The 27,549-nt window shown below is 43.7% G+C and overlaps 1 protein-coding gene across 1 annotated transcript in view; it reads right to left on the reverse strand.

Moving 5' to 3' along the window:
- The window catches only part of LOC138585022 (kelch-like protein 29), a 125,625-nt gene that overhangs the window by 53,422 nt on the left and 44,654 nt on the right, over positions 1-27,549 (reverse strand). Inside the window, exons 3-4 of the mRNA XM_069657237.1 lie at positions 10,734-10,881; positions 7,312-7,824 (exon numbers count right to left, since the gene is read on the reverse strand). Coding sequence (XP_069513338.1) covers positions 7,312-7,824; positions 10,734-10,881 — 661 coding nt within the window. The remainder of the gene's footprint in view (positions 1-7,311; positions 7,825-10,733; positions 10,882-27,549) is intronic.

Here is a 27,549-nt window from a genome sequence, read left to right on the forward strand (position 1 = left end):
CACAGCAGCCCGAGCAGAAAGGTTAGTGCTGGGGTTAGCTTGTATGTGGGAGTCTTCTCAGCAGACTGCACACCTGAGATGAGCTGCTGGAGCCTGAGGTGGAGTCAGGCAAGTAATTCTGATAATAACACTTCAGAGCTGCAGCCTCTAGTAGAAATTACACATTTTGTAATTGTCATTGTGTTAAATCTTATTGCTAAAGAAGACTTTGAGTCTTTGAAGCTTACAGGGTGCCAAAGATCTCTTGACTGTAATTCACGCCATTATCATTTGTCTTTGTCACAGAAGAATGATCTGCTCAGCCTGCTGCTCTGCTACAACTCTGAGGAATAAAGAGTTTGTGAAAAGGGGGGAGTTTATTGTGGGAATGCTAATGTCTCATCCTGTCATTGGTATTTATTTGATTTTCTGAATGCATTTAAAAGTTTAATGACAAAGTGAGACTATCCTCTCAGATAACGAGCACACTGTGAACATCAGCGAGCTAATACTGCTGAACTTCTTCTGGATGTTTCTGCTGAGATGTTGCAGCACGTCTGCTGCTGTTTTGGATCCTGACTTCTCTCCCTGTTACGATTAAACTTCTCATTAGAGAGAAACATCCACTATTGACTGGCTTCCTGCTAACATCTGCTGTGTTTACACTCGGCCTCATTGAAAATGCATTAGCACTTATTTCATGGCTGATGTGAGGAATAACACATCGACATCTGACTCGTGCTGATTAATCCAAATAGTCTCTGACACGAGGTGCTCGAGATTCAGACACATTTAAGGTGGAACCTCTTTTCACTTTGACACTACTTTACACTCAAATCAATTTGCTCCAACACACCTGAGGGCAGTGAACGCCTCATGTAGGCAAATGGCACTGTTCCAGTGTGAGACCTGGGAAAGCATGAAAACCAAACTCGTATTTTCTGTCCCTCTAATTCATCACAGCTTTGGCGGATTAACTATCAGACCTTGAGAGTGTTTTCACATCAGTAGCAGATGATTTAAATGTAGAGACATAACTTTTGCATTAAATACTGAGTGCTAGCTCAGGCTTTTCTCCAGGTAATAAAACAAGAGAGAGTCTGATTGGGCGTTTCATATGAAAACAGCCATCTGAAACTTGGACCAGCTGTCAGAGACAAATTAGCAATCTGGCCTGCTTTTGTTCCTCCTTAATCCTTTCTTCTCTCAAACTTTTCAAAGCCACTTTGCCAACCAAACTTCCATGCTTAAAAAACAACCCATTAAACAGATTCCTAACAACTTCAGCATCAACAGAGTACAGAAGACAGGGAGGGAGAGAGAGAAGTGAGAGAAGTATGGAACAGGTTGTGAGTACAGCGAGGGAGGAGAAACAGAAGATGAAAAAAGAGAGAGGAGGCAGGAAAAGAAAGCAGAGGCTATAAGTGGGTATGTGTAGCAGGTGGATGTTAGCATGGCGGGGGGGCTGGAGAGGATGCTCTGCGTGAGAGGAGAGTGAAAGAAACAGACAGAAAATTGCAATGAGGAGGACAGGTGGGGAGGAGTGGAGTATAGGTTGAGGAGAGTATAGAGGAGGGAGAGAGGCGTGGATGCGTTGCCCCCTCTAGCGTGGCAGGGAGCGCGGCGGCTGCATCACGTCTGTGATGATGCACGTAGGAGCCGAGGCTGTCAGGCTCCTGGTCCTACCACTGTGCCGCCACTGAGCTTTATCTTGAAAATAACAGTGAGTAATGAAGCCGTGCCGCATTCTGTGCGGAGAAGGCGGATGAGCAATGATCTTAATGAGCTATTCACCGTCCCTGTTTTAACAGTGGGGGGGGGTATAATGTATGGGGCTCCTGTCTGTTAAAATACGATAATGAGGGAGAGAAAGAAGGGAGAGCTGCTTTCCTCCCTCTGCTTATGACCTGCACACCTCACATTTCTTCTCCTCCCTTCCTTCCTTCTTTTTTTGCTCCCTCCTGAGAGCCGGAGCTGTACTAGAATCCATGAAGACATCTCAGTGGAAGTCGTTCCTAGCAAAGTTAAAGAGACAACATGACGAAGATGTTCAGCTACACCTGCACACTCTCAGCAGTTCTAATGTTTGAGTCAATATCATTAATATGTAGCTGTGTGCCAAGGTTACTCACTAGCATATCACAGTGGTACTGCATGAATTCATTTAAGAGAATTACCTGCTCACAGTGAGTCCACAGTGATTGGAATAAATTTCAGCCTCATTAATAATTTGCAACATCCGCAGCTCTTGTGAATTCCACTTCAGCTTCCAATAAAGCCACTGAGAAAACACTTTAAAATTCATGCATTTCTAAATCAAAGTTAAGCCAGTTTTGGAATCATAATATTCAGAGTTCTGCTTTAGCTAATCCTGATGTGGAGCTTTAAGATAATCGCCCAGCACAACACCACAGAGACTTTAATTAATTTACCACAGACGCTGATCCCAGTCAGAATATTGGAAGTTGAGATTTTTTATTATAACTTACAGATTCAGTATTATATTTGTTGTGTTGAAAGATGTACTTCTGTGTAATTAGCAGTGAGGATGTGGTGAAGATCGTCTGCACTCTATCAAGTGGAGGAGAGACAGAGGGAGAGGGAGAGGAAGGAGAGGGGAGGGTTTAATGAATGTGCTCGATGTGATTAATGGTCTCAGTGCGGCTATCACAAACTGCCTGTGTGCTTTTAATAACCGGTTTAAACAGCCAGACATGCTGCAGCATATTCATGTGGTTGAAATGAATATTTATGCATTACTAATAGACTGATAAATGTGTGAGCTTTATTGTAGTTGCTGTAGTCTTTAGATTTGGTGAGAGATACAATCTGTGCATCATGTACAGACGTGAAAAACGATGATTACAGTAACATCATTTACAAGTACATTGATCCAATAAGAAAGCAGGTTGATTCCTAAATTTATTTTTTATAAGGTGTGATAAGTGACTGCATAAGGCAGATATCTCCTTATATAACCATCACTACAACCAGTCACTATCTTATTAATTTTGTCTTTATAGTTTCCTCACTTAAGGGAAGCATCGTAGCAAACGTGCAAAAGATAATACACTAGACGAGTGGACAGTCATGCTGCAGTGCCAATGTGATCGGTCCAACAGTAAACAAACATGAAAACATAATTTAAATCTCGCTGAGGTCAGAGTTTGAATACGGCCAATGAGGCAGATGAGACGGTGACAGCAGAGGAAAGGTGAGTTGGCTCTGGATGTGGGGCCGTGCTGGTCTCGCTGTAACAAAATAACACACTGATCTTAACTCAGCGAGGCATCTTAATAGCATCCACCAGCAGCTCAAGAGCTGCACGCTCCCCTGATGACGGCTGATGTGAGCCGACTGGAAAATGAACTTCCTGTGCAGAGAGGAGGAGGCTGGGTGTTGCTGGATGTGTGTGATGGTGGACGTCCACTTGTGACCCTCTCTAACAATGGTGTGTAACCGTAAGTGCTTTGTCATGTGCAGTCATGACTGTAATAAGCATGTGTGAGAGAAGAGAAAAAGGGCAACCAGTGAGGTGGAAGGAAATGTTAAAACTATATTCGACCTGAGAAGAGAGATGAGGAGCGGCGGCACATGCTCAGTGAGGCAGCGGGTGGACCGACAGATCATTCTGTGACCCCAAACATCTCAACTAACAGAGACTGTCCTTCATCTGGTCCTAATTTTAACGCCTTTACAAACACAAACAGCACGACTACAACGCAGCTACCAACAGTCATCTCAGTTCTCAGTTCATGCTAAGATGAAAAACAAAATCAAAATCATCATTTGGTGGTTGCTATAGGTAACAGCGGTAACCTTTAAAAAACAAACAGGAAGGTAAATGTGGAAATAATAACTTACATTTGATATAAATGTTAATTCGTGAGCTACCTTTGAAAAGTACCCTATCAGGTCTGCAGTGAGCCGGTCCCTCCCTGCTGAGCTCGGCAAGAGCTTCTCCTGGCTGATATTCATCAAGACAGACATCGATTTCAACGACTCGGTCAATAGACACACCGACTCCTCTCTCAGCATCCCTCTCTCTCATCTTCAGCCTCTCTCTTCTTCTCTCGCCTCCCCGTGTCCGACTCTTCTGTTTATTTATTGTCATTTTAAAACAACAATGCCCGTCATCCTGTAATCCCAAGTTTCACAGAATGTGCTGACAGCTGAGATCGCTGCGGCTCGAGCTACAGATGTGGAGAGATTATTTAAGAGTTTGAAAGCTCGAAAAGAAGACGATAGAAAAATGGGCGAGGAGTGGGAGGTGTGACAGAAAATTAACAATTGAAAGAAGATGTGTCGTTTGATTTGTTCACTTTGACAGGCAGCTATGATAAAAAAGCTGCTGTGGATGGAGGAGGCAGGTCGGCACATCACAGCTGGGTGACTGACATATCTCAGGAGGTGATGAGGTTAAAGCTGCCTTCAAGCTGCCCTGTGGGAATCTTCACACACAAACGTATGGCATTTGCACAGAGATATACAAACACACACACACTATAGTGTATACTGTAAACAAAAACACAGACAAACCCCCCCCCCTCACACACACACACACACACACCCACGCAGAGAGCAGCACACAGTTGTTGATGTGCCCACTGATGCAGAGCAGAGACAAATTGCTCCCTTTGAAGGCAAAGCCAAATCAAACACAGAGTCTGATTTCTGTCACTGTGCTGTTTGGCTTTAAGGCTGCGAGGCCGACATCTGACAAGACATGCACGCAGTCACACCCAAGAAGCTGGGCAGGCGACTAACTGCACACACATTTGTAGACACACACCCAGAGGCCTGTTGCAGAGCTGGATTAAGGCTGAAGAGCTCCGTCAGCTCCTCATAGATCCAGGCCTTTACCATCAAAAAGCCACAAAACCTCGTCTGCATATCAGCGCCTGCTAGCATTGTGTCCACAGGCTCAAGATGTATTCCTTTTAAGCTAAGTAGAGGCTTTAGTGTGTTTGTTGTAAAATCGCTTCTGAAAACCCTCTGATGTGACCCACATGACCAGGATCTTACAGATACACACTCTCATGATTTAAAGGCAGACAGAAAGTGAACAAATTCTCCAAATTAATGCCTAAACTTGAAGATATTTTGGATGTATGTCAGGATGAAAATTCATCAGCTATTCAATCAAAGTATTCCTCATGTCAGTCAGTGGCACAGTGTAAGTTTGGGCACCTTATTTATTCCTTATTTTGGCTTTTGCCCCAGAAGCTCTGGCTACTTTCAACCTGAATGAATGAGTGAATTGGTGTAAAGTTTGGGTGTATGCCAGTAGTATATGAGGGGTTTGTGTGTGGATGCTGTGACTTTATTTGCTGCCTAGTTTGATGCCAGATGTGTGTAACTTAAAAATCTCTGCCATGGGGTTAGATGTGCCGAGCCTCTTATCCTCACTTCAGCCATTAGAGGCTGCAGAAACACTGAACTATAACCTGTAGCTGCTTCCTTTCTCTTCACAAACTAAATATAGTTTGTTTTTGTCTCAGCAGAAGTGCAAACAGCAGGTCTGAGATAAGTGAAACAGAAGCATGTCAGAATGCAGGTCGCAAGAGATCACTGTCCAGATTTTACCACGATGCTCCTACAGCTGGACAGTAGGTGCTCTCACCACATTGATATGCAGCATTCATTGATTTAAAACAGAATGAGGAAGACTTGTGGGTGCTCAGGACTTGTGACTTTTAGCAGAGGGAAGAGAGGGATAGAAATAAAAGAAATGGGAACTGTAAGAGAGATAATCAAAAGGACAGAGAAGCAGAGACACAGACAGCAGTGTGCAGAGACGGAGGCTCAGGGCCTCGGTCGGGGCGGCATTGTTGTGATTACAGCAGCAAAGTGAAGTGTTCCTGTCAGTGGAGAGGCTGCTGAAGAGGCGTTCACTGACACTAATTTATATGTCCACCATGTTTCTACTGTCCTTGTGACATAAACCAAATGGTGCCCTCACTAAAGTCTATTCAATGCCAAACAGAGAAGAAAAGAGCTCAAATGGTTTAGATGTGAGATTCAAGTGCCTCTTTTGCATTTTGACCTTCATGGGGACCCATACAAGATTTCAACAGTATATATTTTCTCTTTTGCCTTTTAAATACAGCGGCAGAGCAGCTGCAGCAAAATAACTTAAATTTATAAACTTTATCACACCAAAGAAAAGTATCCATGAATTTACCCATCGTGGGTCAACAAAGTACTTTTCACTGTTTAGATCTGTTCAAACATTTCAAAGATTACATGAAGATGTATCATTGCAATTCAACTCTTCTTAGGCCTGTTAGGTCAATACATTTTGACATGTACATTGTTAATGTATGAAGACAGCCTATTCAGCACAGAAGCTAAGAAGCTCTCATTCAATAAGACTGGACCAAGCAGAGGAGTCTGTCTAATTATCCATTTCCAATTCTACCTGCAGTCTCATTTCAATGTTTCACAGGCAGCCCCCAAAATAATTGCTTTTCTGCAATCTACAAGTTCATTTGCACATTTTATTGATCAAAACGAGTCAGGACAAAGAAAACAATCCAAACCTAAATTAAAAGCTTCATTAAATGTGAAAATTGGTCGGGGGATTGTGAACGTCTGTTTCTGGCGCCCTGCATCATAAACTCCCAAGGTTAAACCAAACACCAAATTACAGCTCGCAGACTCAGACATGAGTCGCAGCTCAGAAGCACCTTCACAAACACAGAGCGAGTCAACAAGGCTTCAAATGACTGAGAGAGAGAAGAGAGGGCAGGGACTGAAAGATCTTCCTGTCTTGTGAGTATTACAACTGAAAAGAGAAACCTGACACACTTTTAACCAGTTTCAGAGCACAACAGTTCAGAATGATGTTGTGAACTAGTTTAAGATCAGAAGAAAATGTTCTTCTTTCAAAAGAATCCACCTTACAGTAGCAGTATCAGAGGTTGTTTTAGGTGCACCTCCGTTCTCTGCGACCTTGGAGCAGCTTTGAAGTGAATTGGCTCTGGTTGTATTTAACAGCCCAGTGCTCGACTGTTTGCCGTCTTGTTTATGACTGTTGGCATCTGAAACTGCTCTGGTACACAGACAGAGAGGGCAGGAGAGGGGACTATATGCTTCATTCCAGTGCGGCCCCACATAAGGGGAGGTCAGAAGAAACAGAGAGCTTAGAGTACATTGATTTAATACCTAACACCTCCCTGGCTTGGATTCTCCTCTGAGCTCAGGTTACCGGCTGAACAGATCTGCTTTGATTCAGCCTTTAAAAGAAAGTCGTGACAGGTTCAATATCTGGAAAAAAGTGAGTTTAAGAAACCTGTGAAGAGTGCATCAGCTGAGGCTGTCTGTGCTTACCTTTAGGATGTCCCGGGTCGCTGAACTCGTACTTCCCCATCCCGACTGTCCGCAGCATTTGCAGCTTGTAAGGACCGTCCTGATTGTCTGCAGCTGAGGGCGGAGCCTGTGCTGCTGCCTGTCCATTGGTCAGAGGTAGGGTGGGGGGCTGGATGAGGCCGGGGCGAGAAGTTAGGGGTCCGTTGCCGATAACACTGTACATGTTTGGATGAACCCCCTGGTTGGTGAGGGCGGAAGGTGCGACTGTGTGCTGAGCGGAGGGGTACAGAGACTGCCTGGGCATGCTCAGAACCATAGAGGGTGGGTGCTGGGTGGACTGTGGTGTCAGCTGGAAGTGAGTGGTCATGAGAGGGTGCTGCGGAGGAACAGGTGTCTGGATGGATGGGGATACTCCTATGATGGCCGACTGCACGGTCACGCTGTGGCTGAAGGAGGGCGGCTGGTGGAGGGCGTAGGTGTGGGGCAGGAGGCTGGGCTGGCTCACTGCTGCTACTGGTGCAGCCCAGGTCGGACCTAGAGAGGAAAAAACAGAAGGAAGAGTCAAAAGAAAGATGAACAAAATGTGTATCAAGCTTTCACACCATAAAACCAGAAAGGTCCAAATTTCCTTATTGTAGACTGATTTTTGGTATTCTAGTGAGCGTGGGCAGAGTGCTTAAAAAATGATTCCAGCTTCCTCTCCAGCACAACTGTCAGTTTGCTGCTACGCTCCCGCACAAGTTTGTTTTTGACACTTAAAATCAAACAAAATATCTGAAGCGATGTTCAGATCTGTGCCCAAGATCAACATGATTATAAGATTAAGAGATTTATTTTGCTACAAGTTGAACAAATGTTTATCTGAATGTGAAAGCATACATGCTGCAGTCGACACTATTATCTGTGTAGGAGTCTGTGTTTACTCAGACATGTCTCTGCCCTGAGGCGCTCGATGCTGAGGCTGAGCTGGGAAGATGAAGTCGTATGGGACCCGAGTGCCGCCTTCCTCCTTCACTCATCCAATCCTACACCCTCATCTCTAGCTCCCCCTGCCAGGGTCCAATCCAAAAATAGCTAACCAGTCTACAAAGAGGAAAACGCTTAATCACAGCATGCAAAAAACTAAAGTAGAGAAAAAAAGAGCCCACATTACTCATGATATGAGCCCTGCTGATATAATCGGCTGCAGAGATGTGGGGGGGGGGGGGCATTAAGAGAGACAGTGAGAAGAAAAGAAGAAATAAAAGACTCCAGAGAAGTTAATAATTCACTCGTCATTGAGCTAATCTTCACCATTTCCATTCATTTGTGGCTTTTTCTCTGATAAGAATGATGCAGTTTTAATGCAGTGAGAGCAATGAAAAGAAATTCATATCTATACATATTGAATCTGTCTATGTTGTTAAATATTTCTTTAATCCTTTACCAGAAAAATATTCAGCTAATACAAAGAATTTCCCTTTAATGACCCGACATTGAGCTAAATTTACAGGCCTGGTCTGCAAAGGTTAACCACAAGAATGAACTGCATTCATATTTAATGTATCCAATTGTCGTGACTGCTGTCGCAACTTGCTGTTGCATCTCATAATTAACATTTTCCACATGTGTGCCACGTTCCATTTTTAATTTATTTATTTCACAAATGGCTGAACTCTAAAGAGGCATCAAACAAAAGAACTATTTTTGAACAAAGAAACTTTGTTGAACAGACACAACAGTGAAGTTTCTGTTGAAAGAAAGTGTTGATTAATTCTGGCACAGCTGACAGAGAAGTTTCTGGAAACACAGTTCTGTGAAGTGTGGAGAGGAGCTGGTTTTGCTGCAAACGCCAGTCACAGTTTGGAATAGAGCACTATGCTGGGATTCTGAGTGTCACATGTGACAGCGTGACAGGTCCATGACATCTCACTCTCATCGCGCTGCACTCTGAGCTGCAGTGTGAAGGGTTGGGGGGTGGTTCTCAAACTTTTTGGAGAGAGAAAAATTTCCAGCGAGTCCGGGTTGTCCGACGTCAAAACATAGTTCCGCCTGCTACATTTTCCAAACGAAAAAAAACCACACAGGAGCGATGACGCACCCCCCCTGTTATGCCGCCCTGTAATGCCGTGGGGCACGCCCCACAGTTTGAGAATCACTGCCCTAATGTAAACTCATTGATTGTCGCTGTTTATAAAGCTTATAAAAAGGTGCAGATGTCATGCAGATCGTTTTGATCGCTACATCATTAATAACGTCCCTCGTGCACACATGGCTCACGTGCTGTGAGAACTGAATTACAGGAGAAAATGTTTAACTTTTGTGACTTAAACAGACTGCTGATGAAGTCAGTCAACAAAGCAGACAGAGAGACAGACAGAAAGAGGGGGCGGGGCCAGCAGCTGTGCATGGAGCAGAAGTGCAGGTGTGTTGGGGCAAAGCAAAGTGATCAGATTAAAGTAGATTGTGAATTAAAACTTAATAATGTGAAGAAGAGAGTACAATTAAAGTGCGGAAGTGGAAGTCAACATGTCATGTGTCATTGATATATGCGATTCATTGCGATCAATTAATTACAAAGCCTGAAATTAATGAGATGAATTTTTAGCAGCTGTCTACAATCTGGATTTGTTGAGTTTCCACAGGAGCGAGCTGTGTGCCAGTGTTCTTCTTTAATGAGACACGTTTGTGATGAGCAGGAGGCAGAGGCCAGCGGAGCAATGGAAGGAAATTAACTGCTGTAGGGCAGAGCCATTCTGGGTGAGTTCATTACAATAAGAGTAACAAACTACAACACTGGCTTCACTCCTCAGTGTGCGCTGCAGAACCTCTTCTGCTCTTTTTAAAGGGGCAGGAATAGAATAAGGTCGACATCTAAATTAGACCTGGTGGAGATCATTTAGGGTCGTTCAGAGTTTCACTGCATTTAATTTGGACTGAATCAGCTTCAGTTAGTGACAAAATAACATTAACAAGGACGCTAAGATTAGAGAAGAGTGAAGAAAGAGTTAGTGAGGGACTGGAGGACTTGTGAAGGTGGATTTGGATTTTAAACTTTTCTGCTCTTTTTTTAAACTTCTCGATATCAAACTAAAATGTCTATCACTGTAAGCATAATTAATCAGAATTCCGGAAAGATGCATGTTTATACATGTTTCATGATTGTGTATGTAAAGTTTGCATGCTGTTGAGGTTAGCATGTATTTAATAAAGGCCAAGTCAGCCAAGATGTCTCATTGGCATTGGATGCTAGTGTAGCCAGAGCGGTGTGTGTGTGTGTGTGTGTGTGTGTGTGTGAGAGAGCAAATGTGTGTGCACCATGCACATGCTTACATCTGCCATGTGCAGGCGTAGTGATGATGTAACTGACATCACTGTAAACTCCCATCAGGTGAAATAAGTGCATGAGTGAATGTGTGTCAGTTTACTGTGTGTGTAAATACTGTGTGTGTGTGAATCATTACCACTCTGCTCGCTGTCTCGATGCTGCTTGGCAGGGGGCTCATCTGTATCCCAAGGTGTGAGCTGGTTAATGGGCGTCTGTCCCCACCTCACGCCTGGAGCCAGCAGCAGTCCTGGGGTCTGCTTGTCTCCAGGAGACAGACCTGAGACCTGCAGCACACAGAAAACATCACTGATTAGATCGTCTCAGGGGGATAAACATTCAAATAACAAAACAAATATATAGCAGTGAGTGCTGATTACAGCCTGTATATAATGGGAAGAAGGGACAAAAACATTTTGTTCAAAGGTCTCAAGAGTCGTTGTAGAAAGAACAATATTTCTCCTTTTAGATACTTATAACAAACAACTTTGTCGTGTGTGCCTCATACATATTTGGATCCTTCCTCCTGAGACTGTAGATATGTTTATTTTATAATGAATAAAACATTGTGTTCAGTCAACTGAGATAAAAGACTTCTGAACACAAATATGATGAACAGAGTAAATAGAAAGAAATCCTTTTGCAGGGTTGAGAGAAATGAAAAACAGGTATTTCACATAATAAAATGAAAAGCTGGTGACGCCGATGAAACTTCACCAAACCAAACTAAGCTCTCTTTGCAGCCGTATCTCAAATATTGTGCTCTGGTAGGGGAGTAAGAAGTGTTATCAGGATGGCCCAGGCTGATGAAAACACAGGGTCAATCACCACTGGACCTTTGAGCAATATTCTCCTCTCCCTCTCTGCAGTTTGGACGTTTGGTCTAACAAGCAGGCAGGGAGAGGGCAGAGCCCAGCCTGATTCCCCCGCTCGCCTCAGCCTGCCTCCTGAGTTAATAGAAAAGACCTGGTCACCAGGCCCCTCCTGTGTCCTCCTGGCTGATCCCTCCATCCCTCAGTTCCATTATCCTCCCTGACCCGCTGTTCACTTCATCAAGCTCGCCATCACGCATTCAACAGCTGTGTCGACAAACCCCGACAGAGTGCAGGCTGACCAACACGACAAAAATACAATACAAACAATTGGGTTCAGAGTGAATTAATGTGCAGCTTTTCATATCAAATGGATCCTTTGAAACTTAGATACATTATGTGGTATCAGGGCTGCAACTAACAATTACTGTGTCTAACTGATTAATCGTTTGGTCTTGAGTAAACAACTTCTCAACAGCAGACATGTTCACTGAGTGTCACTTGATAAATCTATACTGAAAGTTATCCGACAGTTTGTAAGTGCTGGGGGGCAAAAGGAAAAAAAACAGTAAAGGGAAACACCCCAAGGCAAAGCAGCAAACAGAGTGATGGAGTGAGAGGATGAAGCTGGTGGAGGAGGGAGACAGGCTATCAGCTCTTTTTGTCCGGCTCCACCTGTCGACTTCACACAACAGAAAACTGGAATGGTTCACTCAGAGACGCCCTCAGCGCTCAATTCCACCTGAGAGCCCTGGAGACTCTGGGAGGGAAAATTCAGACTGTTTTCAAGCTGAGGAGTTTCTTTCTATCGCCCGCTGTTTGTTTAAATGAGCGTTTCTCCTCCTCTGCTCTGTGAGCTTTACTGTATTCCTCTACAGCCATGCTTCACCTTCCCCTCTATACATACAACTCCTCATTAACTCGCAGCATTGACTCTCCTGCTTTCCTTCAGCCCTGCACCTGCCTCATAATATTCCCTCATTAGTACTCCCACCCATTTACACAAAACAGAGAAAATCTCTTTTTCTGGAGGCAATCCATCTGTCACAATGTCACACATGCAGATACACATGAGCACACACATGCATGCACAGCAAAGCTAGACGGATCTTTCCCTCCTCTCAAACCTCTGAGTGTTGCAGAAATGTCAGAATCAGCGTGTTGAAGAGAGGAAGATAAAATCAAGATGCATCAGGACTAAATAGAAACCTGTCCTCCTCTGTGCGGGCAGAGACAGCAGTCCTATTCAGGCTGGTCTATCAGATATTTTCTCGGACACAGCAAACTCTGACATCTGTCACTATGTGTGTTTTACTGTCTCGCAGTAGTAGGCAGCATTACCTCTCACCGCTGGCCTCCATCTGCTGTGGGCTCGTGTAGGAGGGGCCTCGTGGTGATCCAGGGCTCGGGGCTTTGATTGCTTTGAGTCATCCACAACATCCACATCCAGATAAACAGAACGTGTTTGCTCACAGCTTTGTGTTTGTCTTTGCACTTTGTTTGAGACAGCCCTTGTGTATGTGAGGTATGATTTTGAGGCCCCATCCAGTTTTTCCCCAGAGAAATTATTTTATTGCTCGACTCGGGGAGAAAAAACAAGAGAGGGATAGAGATGAGTATGTCTATAACATCCAGGTCCCACTGGGGTAAACAATGTTACAGCGCACACTTATCAGATCAACTAACTGCTCTGAGGTTTAATAACAGGTCCGAGTGAAATAAGAGGTGTACTGTAGTGAGAGAAAAGCTTGAAGTGAAAAACAGAGAGGAGGGTTGAGGGAAAGTTTGGGCCTTAAATGGAGAAAAGCACTCACACAAACACACACAGAGCAGCTCAGTAACAACAGCACTGTGAAAAGCTAATCTCACCAAATGTCATTAACACACCTGGCAGACACAATGAGATAGCAATGAGGTGCAGGTCAGTGCTACACAGGCTGATTATGTTCTACCTTTTAAGGTTCAGTGTTCCTCTTTACACACGAGAGGAGAATAACAGACTGCAGACGAGGAGGAGGTTTACTGCTGTGTGATCTCACTCTGCTGCTAATCAGGCCTGTTAATGTGCACTTTGTATCCTGATAGGTTGATCGCTTCATCTCTTCCGCACGGATGGACCAGGATTTCTGCTGGTCCGGTGTTGGAGCTGCCATTACTGTTTCATTTAAATGCATCCGAGAAAGAAAATTCACCTCCACAATCAGCCAGCGATCTCTGGGGAGATGCACGTACACAAACTTTAAATAACAGCAGTCACTGCAGCGCGATGTTGTTATGTTGTGTGCAACTGTAAAATAATTTCAAATCTAATTCCAAACCACGAAGCAATCATAAAAAAACTGTATGTGCGAGCGAGGAAATGAAATTCAGCTCCGAATGTCTTTTTCTTCCCTTTGGCCAGGCACGGACAGATACAGAGAGTTTGGCAGAAATGTGGAGGGTGATGGAAATAATGGCTTTCCTCCGAGAAAAGAAACAGAAAGAATGGCAGCGAAGGAAGGAGAGAAAGATTGAGAGGCAGAGTAAGACAAACCCGTACATCACATCGCCCTTTATCCTCCTCCTGCTCTGCTAAAAGCTCAAACAGAGAGTGGTCTGAATCTGACCAGGAGTGCTAACGAGTGCACAAAAGCTCATTTTCTCTCCAACATGATTCACTTACTGTACAGAGGGATCTCTTTTCCATGACAGCGTGCTGACACCTAAATGTGAAGTGGATTTGTTCTGGACTCCCGTCATAATGGTGCTGAATGCTGGAGCCGGACCATGCGGGCGGCTGTGTCCAATCTGTTAGACTGGAACATAGCAGAGCATCGCACGGGGAAACAAAGAGACGACTGCGCCATTTCTGGCAGCCATCTTAAAGTGGAGTGGTGCTCCAACATGCCGAACAGCGTGGTGCCATAGACGGGGAAGGTGTGTATTGAGTGTGACGGCTGCATACTAAAGAGACAGGGAGGAATCGAGGTAATATTTCTTTTTAATCCATGAGTCCACTGCACCACAGTTTACAACACCTGCCTCGTTCTTAAAGAAATACAGCAGTTTTAAAACATGTCGTATCCGTAGTCCCCTTCTGCTTGGAGGAAATATCACTGTGAAACATGTCAGCCATTACTGGAGGTTGACTGTTCATGACTGGCACTTTGTTCACTCAAAATAGAAAATCAAAACAAAGCGGATCCTTCCAGGCACCAACAGTTAACACCGACCCCGGCAGCACGACAGACAGACACAATGAAAACACACAACAGGAGCGCCTGGTGGGTTTATCTGCTATTGATGCACAGCAGAAAAAGATACAGATACAGACTCTATAATTTCAAGCCCCGGGCCAAACGACTGAAGGGGAACGGACTTCACTTCCACTGAAATTCCAGCTAAGACGCTCCGACAGCTCGGCAGGCTCCTGGCTCGACACACACGCGTTTGAGAAAAGAGAAGCGTGATCGCAGGGGCGAGGCCGACAAGCTCCAGTGGAAATGCAGGGCTGAAACCCGGCCTAATATCCCATGAGTTCTGTGAGCTGCAGCCTCGCCCTCCAAAACCCACCTCAGCCCCTCCTTTTAGTGTTCTTTGCTCTTGATAGAAAGTGTGAGCAGCTGGGTGCTACAGTTCTGTGAACATGTTGTATATGTGGGACTAAGCACAATACTAAGGTTCCTTAGCCATGTGAGCTGTGGAGACTTCTTTATGTCATGGTAACACCTCCCAGAGGAGCGTGTCAGCGGCCATGTTGCCCTCCATTGGCTCTGGCCGGGACAGTGAGAGACAGAGGTCTCCAGCAGGCCAGGACCCTGCCTGATATGTGGTGAGTGTTTGGGGAACTAAATATCCTCCGCCTGTCACAGCAGCAGCCTCAGAGACACACAGACGACTGTGTAGTTCTTGTCTGTGGAAAAATGACAAAGTGTGTGTCCCTGTGTGTGTGTGTGTGTGTGTGTGAGTGTGTGAGTGTGTGAGTGTGAGCAGCGATAAATGAGCACTAACTGGGCAAACAGCCATTTAGTGCTAAAGAATAAAGTGAATGTATATTGAGATTACAACATGAATGGAAACTATACCTACTTTGCCAAGAGTGCAGTGTGGGGAATTTTCATTTTACAATGCAGCAACCTGGAGGTCAAATACTGTGATGTTTTGGAAGAGAAAGAACCAGACGACCACATGGCAGAGCTGGGAATCATGGGAAATATGCAGTGGATGGAGGAGATGTTGCTCCTGAGTGGTAATTACTCCATATGTACAGAGAGCTCTAATTAAATCTGGTAGCTCAGATGTGCAATAAGAGCAAATAAATGCCAACAGATAATAATAATCTGCTACAACAAAAAAGGGGGGTATTTAACAGCAAGCTGAGCTGGACTCTCGCAGGTCTTTAGCATGTCTCATGAGCTGAGCAGGTAATCTGATCCTCATTCTGTGATGCATGCACAGATTATAAAACTGACAGAGCAGAAAAGTAAAATGGATGTGACTGTTAAATGGAGCCTTTTATTGACTTTCTCTGGGCACTGAGAGAAATGGCTGACAAAGAAGCAGCCTCTGGTCAGCGGGGACTACAAGTAAGAACAGTCTTAGATCTGGCCAAAAAGCCCTGCTGGTCTGATAAAAGCTTGTACACAGGCTGTAGTATATTTCACACCAAATGGGAATAAAGTTTGCGGGGTTGTTTTTTGTTTAACTTCCTGTCCCCATCCACTCGATTTAATCTGCTCAAACACACTCTGAAACATTCTACAGTTTCATCACCTCAGCAACTGGAAGGCAACATTTCTAATCAGACTGTGTAAGTGTTGTTAAGTGTGAGTGATTAAACTGAGAATACAGACAAAGACAATGACCAGTTTTTGCTGAAAATGTGCCTCAATAATGACGCAGAGCTGCAACGAGCAAATTCATCAGCTCCACTCTGATGAACTCTGCACACTGAAATTAAAATTCCATTTGGCTGCAGAGTGCCTATCACCTTTCACTGTAGCTCCTAGAAATAGCATTATTAAGTGAGGAACAGCAGAATCTGCATTACACAGCTGTCAGATAAAAACCCCTCATGACTCCACTGAGGTTTATTATTACCAGTGTGCCCACAGGCACCACATAAAGCTAAGCACAAGCAGCCACATGTGTAACCTGTGGCAGAGCTCCCACCTTTGAGGTTTCAGTGTTGGAGCTGCAGCTCTGCTCCCCCAGGGTTTGATAGCAGACTGAAAGACTGGTTTATCCCACAAGATGAAGAGGTCTACGGGCACAGGGGGGAGTCTGCACAGCGCTCTGCTTGGGATAAGATGCACACTGGAGAGACATGCTGGGATCATTAGACACCAAAGACTTTAAAAGAAAGTGAGAAACAGCCATGAACTCCACTGCAGCAGGTGATAAACAGACCTTCACTTGTTTGTTTGGAGCCTTTCAGCTGCCTGTGAATGAGCTCCTCTTGATTTGGTCCACAGTTGCTGCTTTTTTAAATGCTAATGCTTTTCTGTACAGATGGCAAAAGTAATTTCAAGGTTCATATCCTGTGTCCGAAGCTACAATTGACAAGACAAATTAGGATTTTTCTACAGATTGGACGATGTCTCCATGTTTGGTTTGTTTCCAAACAGAACACATTTACAAAAGAATTCAAAACAACTTAACTGGATACAAAATTCAAGTCTGCATAAATATTGTTGTAGAAACAACATGTCTTGTCTTTCTTTCAAAATAGGGTCAAAAAATTGTTGGATTATGGATTTGGGATTTGTATCAGTGGTGTAAGAACAGAAGAAATCGATTCATCGCAGCTATAAAACACTGAAGTCTGTTTTCTACAAACACGAGAAAATCTTTGTCTTTGTCTAGACTGCAACATTTCAAAAGGTAAAATCGATGCCATCTGCTCGTCAATGTTCACACACATTCTCTATTTTCTGTTTTCTGTATAAAGCGGTCGAGCTCTCTTTTGAAGACACATAAACTGAATTTAGGCTCCAAACTAAAAACAGCTTCATGGAGAATCAAACAAACAGAAAATGTGTGAAGAAGAAATTCGTCATTCGCTAGCTGGCTTCTGATTTCCTTCCCCATTTTCCCCCAAAACTCGAGAATAACTTGAGTTCAGTATCTATTTTATCAGTCAGTGCAGTGAAATGGGCAGACTTACAAAGTTCTGCTTTGGATCTCTGCAGCAGGAACATGCAGACACCAACTCTGTGAAAACTAGGACTTCAAAAACAGAAAAAAACATTCCTGAAAAAGCCTTTTTGAGGCCAACATTTAGTCCCTCTGGCATTTATAAAATGATTTAAGTTTGTTACTTGATTTACTTGTTTGTTGTGTGATAAAGTGAGAGATGAAAGTGTCTCTGCTTCATGAACACAGAGAGACATTAATATTCATTAGAGTTAGATGATTAATCACGGATGAGTCGTGTTACTAAAAACTCTGCACACAAAAACTGGAATACCAACAAGCAAAGAAGTGGAGTATAATACCTGAGGTGTTTTCTTTCTGTTTGTCGTCCTACATCCTACTAAAAATCTCCATGCCCTGCAGCATCAATATAAATTGATTTTTATTGTGCTATTGTGTTATTGTGCAGCAGCTGATGTACTTAATTTATGAGTTAAGTTTTTATGGACTTGATCCAAAGGTCTCTCTTCTTGTCCAGGAGTGTGCACAGCCCCTTTACAGTATCTGAATGAGGCAATGATGCCACTAGAGGCGGATTCAAACACACCTCTGTTGTACACAGATTCATGTTTCCCTTACACAACCCTGCACACTGGCTCCCTGTGCACTTGTTGACAGAAGCTTGTAATCTGAAATAGTCTGCAGGCTGAGCTGTTGAGTCCCTTGCAGGAACAGGATATAGTTATGGTAGGAAGAGGAGGAAGAAGAGGGAGCAGCTTCCCTCTGAAGCTTATTGAGCTGTCAGGTTTCAGTCCCGATCAGAGAGCAGTGATTTCCTGTCACATATTCCACTGTTTGTGCTTTACATCCGTCTTTGACAGGAGCCCTCTGCATAACGTGGCTGCTTTGGTGGTTATGACCGCATCAGGGAGCCCGTCTGCATATTGATCTGTGTTGACGCCGAGCATAGTCCTTTATTTAAATTGATCCATAACAGAGTGTTGCAGGTCTGCTTTCACACTCTGATCTTTAATGGAAACTATCATACTGCACGATGAGCGAGACACAGCGTAGTCATCACAAGCTTGCTACAGAATGTTCTCTGATTTTGTCGCACTATTTATTTTAGAATTAGCCTCTCAGTGACCTTTCCAGCACTCAGTACAGCAATTAAAAACTACACAGTTGGGAAGTAATGAACCAAAACCAGTGAAACACCAAGTGATGAAATGAATGTGTTAAACTTTTTTTGGCATTTACTAAACACAACATTTTGCCGAGTACGGCAGCAAGAAAATTATGTACAGCACAAACATTAATTTAACTAAATTATGCTTTGAATTACCCCAGGACCTGTAATGTGTAAACTTTACAACAGAGGAGCTGCTGCATTATATTAACATTAATCTCAAACAATAAGAGAACACAACTAACAGGTTGTATTTTCCACAGAGACCAGGTCTCATAATGGAGATACACAGTGTGCATGCAGAGGACACTGCTTGTGAGAACAGTCACAATCTCCTGGCCGTGCCCGGACGTCAGTGAGAGTCATCAGGAATTTAAATGAGGTCATTAAGCCGATGAAATGAGGCCGTATATTTGAGTGCAGAAACAAAGGAAGAGCTTCCTGTTTCTCATTGGTCCAAAATCTAGTCTGAGTCAAGTACACCATAACTGTGTCCGGAGCTGAGCCTGTGTGAGACATTCAGGGAGGCCAAAGTCACTAGCTACAGACAGTTGACAACATCCTCCGTCTCTGTCTGACACAGTTTATTACCAGCAATGTCAGTATTGTAGGCAGCACTTGATAATGCAGCCATTAGGATGATTCAATTAGAGAGTTGTATTTTTCCCCCTAAAGCTGATATTATCAAAGCTGAGGAGAGTCATCAGAGGCAGAGAAGTATTCTCTCTTACCTACAGCTCTCTGGCAGATACATAAATAAATGGATAGATAAGATAGATAGATGCATACATACAGACAGAGAGAGAGAGCATTTATTGTTTAGCCTAAACATGCTGAGAAGTGACAACAAGCACTTGGTTTAGAGACAAATCCTGCTTCAGTGCTGATCTAGGATTATGACTCTGATTAAAGCGCTGTTCCTTTTGTTGCTCCAGTCTGATGAATCAGTCAGCGGTGATACAGGCCGAAGATGTGCCCAGGAATTAATCACATCCCACCTCTTTGGTTATCATCACAGCGGCTCCTCTTTTCCTGTGTTGCCTCATTTTCAGTGCCGAGTACTAAGACTGAGGAGGAGCTCAACAAACACTCACAGTGAAGGATCTGGAGATGAGCTGGATGAATTATTAATTACTGCTCTCTTTGTAAACTGCAGAAGAGATCAAATCATCATGTTTGTGGGCTATGCAAGGATCAAATCTCTTCTCTGGCAGGTTTTCTACATTATTTGCCACTTAACCGCAGCCAGGTCCAGCTCCTTTGACAATCCATCGTATGGTAAAAAGCACTTAATTGAGGTCCCTGGCCTTCCAGCTTGGTTATCTGTGATGATTGAACAGTGTGTGCTGCTTGAAAAGACCCATTTTCCCTCAGGCACATCATTTAACACGTCTCATTTAGCAGGAAAATCTGCAGGTCACACACTGAGAGATTTCTGGTCACATCCTCACCTCGCTCAATACTCATTTACAGGATTTAAACTTTTACATTTCTCCTCCTCCTTTTGTTTCCACCTGATAAATACTCATGTTTTCTCTTCCTTAGACCACAACACATTTTAAGCAGGTGTCCTGAGTTGAGAGAGAAAAAAAGCCTTTTACTCGGTCGTGATAGCTCAATCTCAATCTTTGAGGGCCACGTAAATATGAAATGAAGAACACTGGACACGGTAGAAGTATCACTATGAAGGGAAGTAAATGGGAAGAGTCCCTCACTGTGAATCTGCAGAAAAATATCACCAGTATCTGAATCATCCCATTGCGTTAAAGGGGCTATATGTAAGATTTTACATGTATTCATCAATAAAATCATTTTTTATTGCCAATGTGTGAAGGGATAGTAGAGAAACTGATACATTCAGACCTTCCCCAACTTCCTCCATTGTCCCGAACAACCTGTGGGCTGAATTTTATGTAAAGCACTCGGGATGGTTTTTTGGGGAAACAAGAGGATGTGTTGATCTGCGCGTTTGCGAGTACCTCTACAGAGAGCTCATTCTCCTCCACTACAGTCAACAGTGTGCAACATGAGACAATGCAAGCTGTGAAATGGAGACGGATGATGTCAACAAACGACAGCACCCACAACAACAGCAACACAAAGTACACACAAGAAGAAAAACAAAAATAATTTTTATCTAGTGAAGCCCGTCTGACCAAACAGGAATGTGATCGACGTCAGGGGGGAAAACTAGAGTCAACATCGGCAGGGCATGCGAATCATGGAGACCTTTGATTGCTTTTTGGGATCAAAACAGACCCACAACTTATTGTTGCAAAAACCCCGTGCAGCGTTCTCTCACCGGGTGCAGCATTTTTTCTCTCACAGCACAGGTGCTTCATCCCAGCTCTCTCCAGCCCCCTGTCCTGCCTGCTTAATGTTTGCTGATGCCTGTGATGATGACTGCTGGTTCGCCGGTGTAATTTGCCGCTTGGTTACAAAGCACAATGCCGGAGTCATGCAGTGTATTTATGCTAGTTGGCTAACCTTCGCATACTCACAAACATTATGACTACCAAAATACTATCTGAGTCTGTATGTCAGTTGTCTAGCTTGAACAAATAACTTGGCCAGCTAACATGGCAAACGGTGTTGATTTTGGCCAACAGTAAATTATGTGGCAGAGCAAAGCAAATGTGTATAAATTCCAATTGTATTCTGTTAGCTAATATCATTGCATTACCTGCCTAGGCTAAGGTTAGCCAGCCAGATGTAAGCTGACAACAAGCTACCGTTAGCTTGTCTGCTATCGCGTAGCAAAACACCGTTGCGTAGATTAACATCAGCGAACTCACACAGACTCCCGGAGCTGATCTGGCTGGTAATTGAGTAATTTGCCGTTTGGTTACAAAGCACAATGCCAGATCCATGCAGTGTTGTTATGTTAGAGCTAGTTATGTACGTTAGTGTTATGACAACCAAAATACTATCGAGTGCGTATGTCAGTGTTGTCAGTCAAGCTTGACAAATAACTTCACCACCTAACATGATACTAACTTAGGTATTATGACAAACAGTGTTGATTTTGGACAACATGATGCTGGTCAACATGATACCGGTCAATAAACACGTCTCGTCAGTGAAAAGTAAACAGAGCTGGTGAGTTCCGAAAATGAGCATCCTCAGTTTCGCGTGTCTTCGGCAAAACCCCCTTATGCTCATTTATGCGTGCGAATGTCCGCGCAAGCACGAACAAGAAGGTTTTTTTTAACATTTATCAGCTCATATTAAACTTTATTAAAAATCTTGTATGGTTCAAGACAGCCACTATTCTGCTTGTGGTATTTCTATTTGGTTCTTGTGTGTGTTCATATTGAGAATATTGATTTACCTCTGTACTAATGCTTAAAACATATTGGGGCAAGAATTGTGCAAGAAATTCAACCTGCTGACAACTTTCCTGATCCTCGATGTTCTGCTTTTCTCTGTATGTCAAACTCATATTGTGTAGGCATGATGGTTCATATCAGCAGCTGTCATTCAAAGACTCACAGACGTTTTATTCAGCTGTGCTAATTATGCTAATTGTGCTAAATGTGCTTATTTTTACCATGTCAATGTAATCACTCTGTGCAGGAACACAGACATACACACACAGTCTGCACACTGCTGTTATTCTCCTGAGAGAAAGAAACCCACACACGCACACACAAACTCACAATTCTCTGCATAAAGGGACTCTTTTCCCAGTTGGCATACAAAATTTCAAATCAGACACTTCCAATTTCAATAATCCAATTTAGTTTCACAAAGCTCAAGTTAATAAACTCAGTTGATTTTCAGTTTGACTATCTGTGATTTAACATCAACAAACAATTAGGAAACAATTTTCATGCCTGACAACAGTTGATTAAAAAGCACAATATACTGTTACTGCTCTTGGTCAGCCCATGTTCTCTGTTTCCTTAGTGTCTGCCTGCTTGTTGAGATATAATTGAGATTTTACCAGAGAGTGAAAAATACACACAGGACATGATCTGGTGATGGCCATTTCTGCATGATTGCAAGTCTACACGGTTGCTCTCAGATCAGATTACAGTTTTAAGAAGCACGGAAGAAAGAGACAGACGTCCACAACATATCCAAACGCTAAAAAAAACTCATGCTAATGCTGCTTCAGATGATGCTTGGCTCACATTTGACAATATTATTTTCCCCGTCACATGCTCGGCACTCCCATAATGCGTCATGATAAATTGTCTCCATTTTCTATCCATGAGACCAAACCATGAGATTGTTCTTCTTATGCTGTTCAGACAAACAGCGAGTCACCAGGAGACGTTCGAGATGTGTCAGGACTGCACAAACAGTCCCCCAGAAAGCAGCTTCTTGGTTATGATGGCAGCTGGAGAATTTCCAACAGAAGCAGAATCAAACTCAACACAGACATAAAGCTGCTTGTGAAACAATGACATCTTTTTTTTCATAAGAAAAATGGAAATATGAGTGAACTGTGCTGACATTCAGGCTACAGCTCACAGAAATAGCACCAGTACTGGATCACATGAACAGCGAGTGTAATGATGGAAGGAAGGAGCAGGCAGAGACATAATCATACCTCACATTTTAATTTATGTTGTAAAATATATTTATTATTTATGTGTGTGTTATTCAAGTGGCTGGCTATGGATCCCCTGAGCACAGGGCACAGGAAAGATCTACAGACACTGGAACACAATACAACAGACCAATCACATAATGGACAGAGAGAAATGGAAGAACTCACACTCACGGCCACAGCCTACGCTAACACAGACTAACATAAACATCAGTGCAAAACTAACTTACATATTCATGGATGCACACAAGATAAAAAGAGTCAGTCAGCGATCACTGATGTCTCCGTAGTAAGAGCAGTAAACAAGTCCGGGCATGTCTCCCTCACTTCCGTGTTTCGAGGGGATACGCTGAGTCGTGCTGCATTTAGTTGCGCTCAGACACGGGAGTGATCAGAGACGTGACCTTTTGTACAAGGCCTTCTGTCAAGCGTGAAGAAGGGTGCAAGATGTGTGTGGTATGGCAGTTTTTGGCCACTACAATAAGAGTAGGCATCATATCAACTCCACTACAAGGGAGACTTGATGTTCACTGCAATTAGGTGGAAAAAACCTTGTGCCTAATATATCGGTATCGAAATCAGCAATCGGCGAAAAGGGTTGGAAAATATCGCATATCGGATATCGTCAAAAAATCCAATATCGTGCATCCCTAATTGAAACTAAGCAGAACGTGGCTGAAGTCCTTCACAGATATCAGCTCAGGGTGGGGGAGGAGCACAGACTCAATCTGAAGATGATTTTGTTTCCAAGTATTTTCATGAAGCCTCTCTTAAGCCTCTTATTGTCTCTTTTGTGCATCCAACTGAAAACATCACCAAGTCGAGCAAAGACATTTCAAAGCAAAGTCTTTCGCTGTTTGCAGACAAATAAAGTGAGAGCTCTTTTGTCCTTCTTGTTCAAATAAGAATGAAGAGGAAACGTCTCACTTTGACCAGCAGGCAGGATTCAGCCTCAGGCAGCTTCTGAGGGCAATCGTCCACAACTCCTCTTTTTGTAGGCACAATTCATTTGCACAAATATGTCTGAGAGGAGAAGCAGTCAAACAGAAAAACACCTCAGCTTCTTTTGTTGCATGTAACTGATGCTGAGAGCAAACACAGACCTTAATACCAAGTGTGAGAGAAGCTGAGAGAAGTGTCAGACACGCTGCAGAGAGACGGACTGTTTACCTGTGCATCTTAAACGCTCCTCCTCACTCATATCTGATATTCCACATGACATGACTGATGCTTTAAAAGTCTGCGTTCACCATCACCTTTCATATAGAGTTAACCTGAAGGTGGCAGCTCTCTAAATGTCAACCCCTCCACATGTGGACCTTTTAAATGCCACTGCTCTTTATTCTGCTACTGTGGAACAGGACAGACAAAGAGAGAGAGCGAGAGGAGAGAGGAGAGAGGAGGGAATGGAGGAAGAGGAAAGAGGAGGCAGATTAGTTTGAATCAGAGGAAACCAGATGACACACGATCAGCTGGGCTCAGCAGGGGGCTCATTTAACACTTGAAGGAGAATATGGCTACTAAGTGTGGCTCTTTGAAGGGCTAGAGGGCTGATCCACTCATCTGATGATGTGTTCAATTACATAAATGGATGAATGGCAGCCTTGAATTAGAGAGCAGAGAGTCTTTTCTTTGGGTCACTAAATTCATTTCTACTGCTTTACAAAAGTTTTTATGCACAAACAAAACATCAGTGCTGCATGACATGAACATCTGCACCTTCAACTTCTGAAATTCTGGAGTGGAGTGAAATGCCTGACCATGGCCTTGCGTGTTTGTTCTTTGTTCAGCTGTGTTTTCATTTGTTGTGAGATTTGCTGAGAGCATTTCCAGTCTTGAAGAGACGAGGAGTCAAGCATCATCTGTGATCTGTCTGTGTCCTGTAAAAGCTGTCTCTGGCATCACAACATGCAGTCGCCGCTATCCCACATTACATCTCTGTCACTCAGCTCTGACAGATCAGCAATCCAATTTCACACAAGCCCGCTCTGAGGGAACACAGACGCAGGAATGAGGATCTATGCTTTAACAAAGACAAGACGGTGTTTGAAGTGGCTTGGGGGTCGGAGGGAAATGAATTAGATAAAAATCAGTAATTGAAAAAGCCGGAGCTGTAAAGAGTCAAAGAGGTTTCGACCAACAATTCATAAATAGAGCTGCTGCAGAGAGAAGAATAATTTCCCCTTGACGCTGAGCACAGAGGTCAGACGTACAGAAAGGGAAGAACACGCCTCAAAGACGAATCTGCACTTTGTAAACGCACAGTGTGTTTGTGTAGTGACGCCAAACCCATCAGTTTGTGTTCAGTCAAAGAGCAGCGAGACAATGATCTCTGAAGTGCTGGGAGAGCAGATGTACAGTACTGGATGAAAACACACTCCGCAGCCGGTTCAATAACACACTATTGCAGAGTCAAAGACGGGGCTCACATCTCATCTTTCACAGAGCAGTAAGAGTTTTAAACCCCTTATGACTGCTTAAGAGATCGAGACATCAGGCCGTCAGATTGGAGCCAGACTCAACAGCCGATGTCTTTGGGAGGCTGCTTTTCATTCCCACTCGCACGGAAAATCCAGCTGAAATAAACATCAGGAAAACAGACCTCTTCTGGACCATCTTCTCTTCTCCTGCCAGAAGTGTGCATGCAGTCTTTTGTTAGGACCAGGTCCAGCCAAACCAGATCCTGTTTTGGGATATCACTGGTTTTCAGAACAATAACCTGTCTCTGTGTCTGCTGTATTTTTTACAATCCAGCCCTGATGAAGCAGATGCATCAAAAGCAGAGACAGAGAGAATAAAGACTTGGCCAGGTTTGCAGAATTGTGACAGCAAAGACAGGCGGTTGAATGGGTACATGCAGCGCTCCATTGTTAGTACAAGTGTGAATACACAGACCAGACAGTAGCAATAATATTTTTGACAGGGTGTGGTGTGTGGGGGGGGGTAGAGCTCTGCTCATTGACATGCATGTGCATATATCACACGCAAGGAAATACAGACAGATGTGTCTGTATTTATTCAGTAAGGAGACTGCATCTAAGTTTTAAGGAGCCGAGAGACAGAGACAGATGATCCATAGCATGATCCGGGCAATTTATCTGAATTTATATTGTGATCCAGCATCGAGCTGTTTATAATCATGCAGCGCAGTGATGACAATGATCTGTGTGTGTTTCTCTGGCTCTTCCCCCTGACTTCATAGCGTTGCGATCGGCCCCGTATTTCTGTGAAAACCCTTTATAGAGCATAAAATACGTCTTCACACGCTGTGATTGAGATGAGCCGGAGGTGATCCACGCATACTTTATAAGAGTTATCATGCCGCGCGGAGGACGCAGACCTGCGTGTGTTTTGATGCTCAAACCTGAATCAATAATGTTGCGATCTGTCTGTATTTCTGCACACAGTAAAAGCATAAACTTCTTCTCCATAGGCTGTCATATGCCCATATGCTGTGTAGTTCATATATTTCACTGATTAACACAGAGCTTAAGAGGGGCAACAGTCTTCATGATCAAAGTTTCATGAGATGCGAAGCCAGGGTTGCCAGGTCTTTTCCAGCTGAATTGGGCTACTTTTGAAGTGTCGTAAGAGGCACGAGACCCTGTGCGGTTGCACACTTCACACAGCCCATACGACGTTCTGACTCCGCATATGTTGGGAATGTTACAGACATCTGTTGGGTTTTGCAGCCCGGTACTAAACGACCTACGGCCTGGTATCGGTCCAAGGGTAGGGAACCCCTGGATTAGCTGAAACGTGAGGAACATCCTGTCACAGGGGGATTGACAAATCAGACAAGGATGATGACATTCTGACTGTGTCATGAGGGCCTGAGGTTTCTAAAAATGCTGTCATCAAGTTCATGACTCCCATTTTCTATCCATCCATCCATCTGAGTTCCAATGCTGACAACAAAAACATGAAGTCCTTTTCACAGTGTCTTCCTCTGACAGTTTGATAGAGCAGTCTCCCTGTCTGTCTCTCAGCCTGTCTGCCTATCTGTCTCTGTATCTCTGTCTGTGATTAGCAATCACTGCAGCACAGCCCGGTCTGATTCAGAGTGGAAAGCTTTAATTCTCCCCACATGGTGCCGAGACATCCAGACCCCTGTGCGATCGCTCCTGGTAAACACACAATCACAGCTTCTCGTTAACACTCAGAAGTTTCCATGTTTCATCTGAAGGAAAATCACAGCTGAGTCCTGCTCTGCTCCCTCGAGGTCCACTGTTTCCTAATGACTCTGTTGTGGACGCCTGACAGCACATTTGTTTGTCCACAA

Source organism: Semicossyphus pulcher, unplaced genomic scaffold (genome assembly GCF_022749685.1).
Source record: "Semicossyphus pulcher isolate SPU_LCO1_2020_fin unplaced genomic scaffold, fSemPul1.0.p SCAF_11, whole genome shotgun sequence".
NCBI classification, from domain to species: Eukaryota; Metazoa; Chordata; class Actinopteri; order Labriformes; family Labridae; genus Semicossyphus; species Semicossyphus pulcher.